Source organism: Glossina fuscipes, unplaced genomic scaffold (assembly GCF_014805625.2).
Source record: "Glossina fuscipes isolate IAEA_lab_2018 unplaced genomic scaffold, Yale_Gfus_2 72264, whole genome shotgun sequence".
NCBI lineage: Eukaryota > Metazoa > Arthropoda > Insecta > Diptera > Glossinidae > Glossina > Glossina fuscipes.
Genome location: NW_024004372.1, coordinates 1 through 5107, shown reverse-complemented (window position 1 = coordinate 5107; position 5107 = coordinate 1). Strand labels below are relative to the sequence as shown.

Genomic DNA, 5107 nt, shown 5'->3' with positions numbered 1-5107 from the left:
TCTACTTGAATGCTGTCCAGCAAACGTTTGATCAGCAAACACAACGAGGTCATGTAATTAGGTTACAATGGATTGACATTAGATCGATGAATAGCACGCAGTATGAAGAAGTGATTTTAAATGCAGTAAACGTCGTTACCGAGGTAAACTTCTCGACTTTTTCCCACTACTTGAAAATTATAATTGTTTTCACTTACTCCTCTTTTCATTTTTTCATTTCTTCGCGTTCGCCTAGGGATTTATTACTGTTTTAACTAATACCACAGCTTTCTTACATGCACGCTACTCAGCTACACGCAATGCTCGTCTACGACTTAAGGATAAATATTATTTGTTTTTGTGTGAACATGAAGATCCTGTGGAATTTTTACGCAACGAACTATTACAGTGTAAGTCACACTAAAATCTATGGCATTTATATGAACTGTCATCTGAAGATGATATATTAAATTGTAATGACTTTTTTTTAATGTGAACAATCCCTCAGGGGATGGCCTCTATTCCTGTAACACTGTCGTAGTGAAAAACAAGTCACTAAAGAGATAGAAATAGGCGATTCTTATCTACTGGGCTAATCATAAGATCGTATGCCGTTCTTAATGAAGAGAGAGAAGACGCAGAACACCAACACCTAAAGCAGAAAAGCAAAAGTACTGCAGTCTTATTCCCTGTCAGAAGCCGATGTTAACAATTTTCCTTACTTGTTGAAGTACATCATATATCGGTTCGAAGTGCAAGCATTAAATAGAAATATTTTTGTAAAATTCCATTTTATTCTTCGTATATCTTTTGTGAATGACACAAGTAACCCAACGCTGCTCTAACATTTCGACGAAGTTTTATACGCTACATCAATTGTGATACAGGATTAAGTTAGTGCGGATGTATGTAAAGCGCAGAAGGACTTGAAATAAACACGCCTTCCATTATACCGATCGATTCAGAATCATTATCTGAATTGATTTAAGCTTGTCTGTCCGTCTGTCCGTCTGTCCGCCTTATGTCTGTTCATCTAAATTTGTGCTCAAGCTACAAGTCGCAATTGTTGAGTGATGGTTCATGATGATAATTATATCATAATAATAACATAACAAAAAGTAAGAAACTAAGAATAAGGATTTTCACGAAATTTGATCCTTTGTAGAACAGAAAAGTTGGAGCCTTAATAAGTCATGACCCGTAATAATAATTTCATACAATAATGAGAATTATGTTAGATAATGTGGTGTGGATTATTTAACAGCCAGCCTTACCCGACTACAAAGTTCTTACTAACGATTTGTCAAGACAATGAAAACACGCCGCGCTGTTTGCAGCAATTTCACCATTTCACCTCAGTCTTTTTTCCTGAAACTTTCTTTTGATTACTGTAGAGAGATAATACTCGTTCCTGGAGAGTTCAGCGGGTATATGTAGTAATTCGATTCCCAATTTTTCAATTTTGCCTTTGTAGCAATGGATTTGTAACAGTGTGTTTTTGGTTGTTCATACAAAGTAGTGATAATATTCTCTTTGAATAGCTTAACTTAATTTTTCAATTATTGAAAATAAATTTTTAAGGATTTTATTTTGCGGTTTAACCGCCTGACCTGGTCATCTACTTTCAGTATTTTATATTCTCTTACTTTTCTGTTAATGTTGATATTAGAATTTTTTTTAGTTTATCCACATCATCTTATGATTGTACCCAGAAGCAAGTATAACAACTATGAAATTAAACAGAACAAAGCCGATCGTATATCCAAAGCTCAAAATATGGTAAAACAAACATCATGGTCTAGTGGTAATGCTACAATCAAAACAACAACAAGTATAGTAACCACATCTGATGGAACTTCAGCCTTTAGAAACTGTAAACAGTGCCCGGGTCATCGTAACTTTAATTTTGAATTGTGGACACAAAAGTACGTTGGTACTGTTGGCAATTTGGATGCTAAACACTTGGATACTTATCTTGCAAGTGAAAGAACTTTTCTCAAAAACACTGACCTTTATCCGGACAAACTTACAAAGCTACATGGACGTACATTACGAATGGGCTCACATACGTACTTACCATACGCGTCAACTAATTATGTGGTAAGTCTTGTAAATATATGTATTCTGTACTCGGTACTCTACAGTAGTATGTCAAGCAATATAATATAGAAGAACAAAAAAAAATACATATGGACGGACGCTTGAAATTTAATTCTTGCTGTCATGTCTTTTTTTTTTTTTTTTTTATATGCATATGCATGGCACTTGCATATAATGTCACTTAATCGTAAACGATTGTTATTGCGTCCGTTTTTTTGTTCTCGTCCTTTTTTTTTTTATGAGGATTTATTTGGTTTTATATTTGTATTTTTGGTTTGTTGCCAATCTACCGAAAGTTTAAAAACGACTTGCTCTACGTTTACAAGCCATTTGCAAATGGTAACAAAAAACTAGAAAATTTTTATACCCGACTTAAGTCGAACACTTCGTTAAACCAATATAAATTCATCCTTAATGTATGGCGAATATTTTACTTAGTACATTGCCTTATGTATATAAGGCATGAATGACGTTTAACTCAGATTCGATTAGAATTATTTGAGAGGTGAATTTTTTCTAGCCAGTATTTTATACTACAATTAAAAATTTCACGCTTTCACTCGTATAGCTTCCATGAGTTCTCCATCTTTTTCGCTTAAAGGAACTCACTTCACGCTTTCATTTATTAAATGTTTATTCTTTAAGTTATCTTCATAAGTTAGATTTATTGCTCTTATTATTATAAATTTAGCCAGAGAATAAATTCTACGACTAAAGTTTTAAATTGCTAGTACCTAAGGCTTTCGGCTTTATTAAAAACTCTACCGCACTTGACATTTGAATCCACGACCATTGAGTTACTAGTCGAGACTCTTACCTACTCAGTCATTCGGGCGGATTTTTATTATTTTTTATATACATAAATTCTCGATTAGACTTAGAGATTTTAAATCAGGCGGTACAACGACACCGGCTGACTCAGCTTACCGCTTAAACGCTGTTGAAAGTACTTCCCTTTTTGTATTTTTCCCCTTCAAGCTCGAGTGAAATGTTGTTTCTATGATACCCACTTCTTAGGCAATTCTCAACTATATTTTTTAAATACCCGAAATATCCTTTAGACGTGGGCTGATGTATACATAAAGATGATGGTTATAGAAAACGTGGACAACGTAGATAATCGTTCGCTTGGCAACCGTTAACTCCGTTCAAAAGAATGTTTAAGTGTCCAGAAAAAATGCAAAAAAATGCTGCATTTTTCTAGGACTGTCTCCACTTGCTCCACTTATTGCCGCCATGTAAGTGTACTCAGGGTTATGAGCAAACTCCTATTCTTAATGTCTTTGATTAGCGTTACTGGTCTTCAAAATTGATTGTCAGCGTTTGCTTGATTCAGGCAAAGTATGATGCTATTGAATTACTTAATGCCTTTAGCCAACTGATATCTCCGGCATTATTAGAAGTTTTCGACATGTCTAACAAACGTATATTTTGTATACATATGAACATATATATTATGTAAACAATTCATATACACATTTCGTACAGCCGGCTGGAACGGGTAACGTGGATGCAATAGACCCACAAGCCCATAATCGGACAGTATCCTTCATTGGTTCCGAAGCAGAATTAATCATTAGTTTTTGTCATAACTACGATTGCCATTTAAGAGTTCAACCTTGTAAGCCAGCAATTAGCTAAACTTCTGCTGTAGAACACTTTTTTTCCCATTAAATATTTTGAAATTTCTTTCTAGACGGCGAAAATGGTTGGGGCGATGTTTATGATAATGGAACTGGCGTAGGCATGTTTGGCGGCTTATTCGCGCAACATATAGAATGTGCAATCGGATCTATGTATGATTGGTATCATGACTTGTATGAAGTATCGCACGAAATTGCCGAAACAAAGATAAAATTTGTGACACCAGGACCATCGTAATTATAAGATTTGAATAAATGTTGTTTGATTTGATTGCTTCATTAATTGTTGCAACTTTTTAGACAATACCCACGCTGGCGCATCATTATTATGCCATTCTCCTTAAAAGCCTGGATTGTTATTGCTTTTGCAATTTTATTATATTCATTCATATTTCAGTTTATTAAATATTTAGGATATTGTCTGCGACCAACGCGTTCCCTTCAAAAGGAAAAATATAAATTTATAAAGCATTTTCTTAAAACTCTGCTAGATGTCTTTGCGGTATTTATACAGCAACCTTCAGCAGATACAAGGTCAGAGTTGTAAAACCGCTTGATTGCTATTTTATCAGAGACGTTAAATATCTTTTCTAATCCGTAGTCTTCATCGCATTGCTTCACGGGTTTGCTTGGCAACGCTTCTATTTGCGACACTCACTTTAGAAAATACGTACAGTGGGCAGCTGAAATCTTTTCTTACAGCACCATTATTTACGGATCCCGTGGATACTATGGACAAATGGACTAAAACGAATTGGAAATGGACAGCGCCGTCGATGGAATGGATCATTAATGTCGAAGATTCCGACTTGGTCAAGGATCAGATATTAGCTCAAAAATTTGAAGTCAATGATCCCGATTTCTTATACAATATCAGTTTCCGCGATGACTATGGCTTGGGAATTGAAGGTTTATTCAGCGGTTCATTTACATTTGGTAAATATATAACAGCACCAGCATTGGAAGGAAAAATTGTAAGTTATATTAACGCAATACTTTATCTGCCATCGTGGACCGGATTGAGTTCACCTATACGTTTTATTAATAAGAGAGCCCTGTTAAGGCAAATGGTAGGTGTCTTTGCTAGTTAAATTCGCATTTATCTTCACACGCTTTGTGAATCTTTTTGTTAGAGACACCATCTATTCGCCATTGTTAGGGATTGTGGACCGCCGTGTTATATATGTATTCTAGTTTGTTAAGCGTAGTAATACTTTTACCATATCCATGTTTATAAGATATAATCTACATTATTAGGTAACTAAAGACGCTTTATACACGGCTTGGACTGTGGCTGCGGGTATACGAGGTTGGCCGTTAATGCCTTTACTAAATCGACATATATCGCATTGCTTCGAAACGGGTTTATATACACATTGGGAAAA

At 35.1% G+C, this 5107-nt stretch overlaps 1 protein-coding gene across 1 annotated transcript; it reads left to right on the top strand.

Moving 5' to 3' along the window:
* Positions 1-5: 5 nt before the first annotated feature.
* On the top strand, positions 6-5099 carry LOC119643940 (the record flags this gene model as incomplete). Its single annotated transcript, XM_038043449.1, has 9 exons — positions 6-143; positions 236-389; positions 1661-1697; positions 1782-2079; positions 3568-3700; positions 3776-3956; positions 4023-4256; positions 4324-4696; positions 4980-5099. Coding segments are annotated over 9 exons (1668 nt in total), but the record flags the coding sequence as incomplete, so codon positions are not given.
* Between the last annotated feature and the right edge of the window lie 8 nt (positions 5100-5107).